We start from the raw sequence: 804 nt of genomic DNA, 5'->3' as shown, positions 1-804 counted from the left end.
CCGTGGTGTTTTGGGTTTTTTTTGGGGAAAGGATTTGGGAAGCTGAAACGTCATTTTCTGGTTCCGTTGGGTCCAAATGAATTTATTTGCTTTTTGTGACTGGCTTTTCCCACTCCCGGTGCCGGATCCTGATGGTTTATTCCCCTTTTCCCGCAGTGCACCAACGGGCACTTGATGTGCGCCGGCTGCTTCATCCACCTCCTGGCAGACGCTCGGCTCAAGGAGGAACAAGCCACTTGCCCAAACTGCCGCTGCGAGATCAGTAAGAGCTTGTGTTGCCGGAATTTAGCCGTGGAAAAAGCCGTCAGCGAGCTGCCTTCCGAATGCGGCTTCTGCATGCAGCAATTCCCGCGATCCCTCTTGGAGAGGCACCAGAAGGAGGAATGTCAGGACAGGTAACGAGCTTCCCTTCCGCGGCGCGCCCGGGAGGTTTCCTCCGCCTTCCCTTCCCGCCGCCGTGCTCGCATCCGTCTTTATTTTCCGCCATCCGGTGACTATTCGCTCTTCAGTCCCTTTATTTTTCCTCTCATCCTCGGGGTTATTTTTTTCCAGGGTGACCCAATGCAAATACAAGCGGATCGGTTGCCCGTGGCAAGGGCCGTACCACGAGTTGACGGTGCACGAAGCCGAATGCACCCACCCTACCAAAACCGGTAACGAGCTGATGGAGATTTTAGACGAAATGGACCAAACGAGGAAAAAAGAAATGCAGCTTTACAACAGCATCTTCAGCCTCCTCAGCTTCGAGAAGATCGGCTACACAGGTAAACGGCTTGCGCCGGTCCCCGCGCCCCTGCGCCGGTG

General features: G+C 55.0%; 1 protein-coding gene across 1 annotated transcript in view; it reads left to right on the top strand.

Annotated features, from left to right (window-relative positions):
* The window catches only part of LOC104506374, a gene marked incomplete at its 3' end in the record, with an annotated part of 2,002 nt that extends 1,238 nt beyond the window's left edge, over positions 1 to 764 (top strand). The window contains exons 2-3 of the mRNA XM_010147306.1: positions 157 to 395; positions 553 to 764. Of these exons, the coding sequence (XP_010145608.1) occupies positions 157 to 395; positions 553 to 764 (451 nt within the window). The remainder of the gene's footprint in view (positions 1 to 156; positions 396 to 552) is intronic.
* Between the last annotated feature and the right edge of the window lie 40 nt (positions 765 to 804).

The sequence above is a fragment of the Eurypyga helias genome, unplaced genomic scaffold (assembly GCF_000690775.1).
Source record: "Eurypyga helias isolate BGI_N326 unplaced genomic scaffold, ASM69077v1 scaffold28202, whole genome shotgun sequence".
NCBI lineage: Eukaryota > Metazoa > Chordata > Aves > Eurypygiformes > Eurypygidae > Eurypyga > Eurypyga helias.
This window is presented reverse-complemented; position numbering and strand designations above follow the sequence as displayed.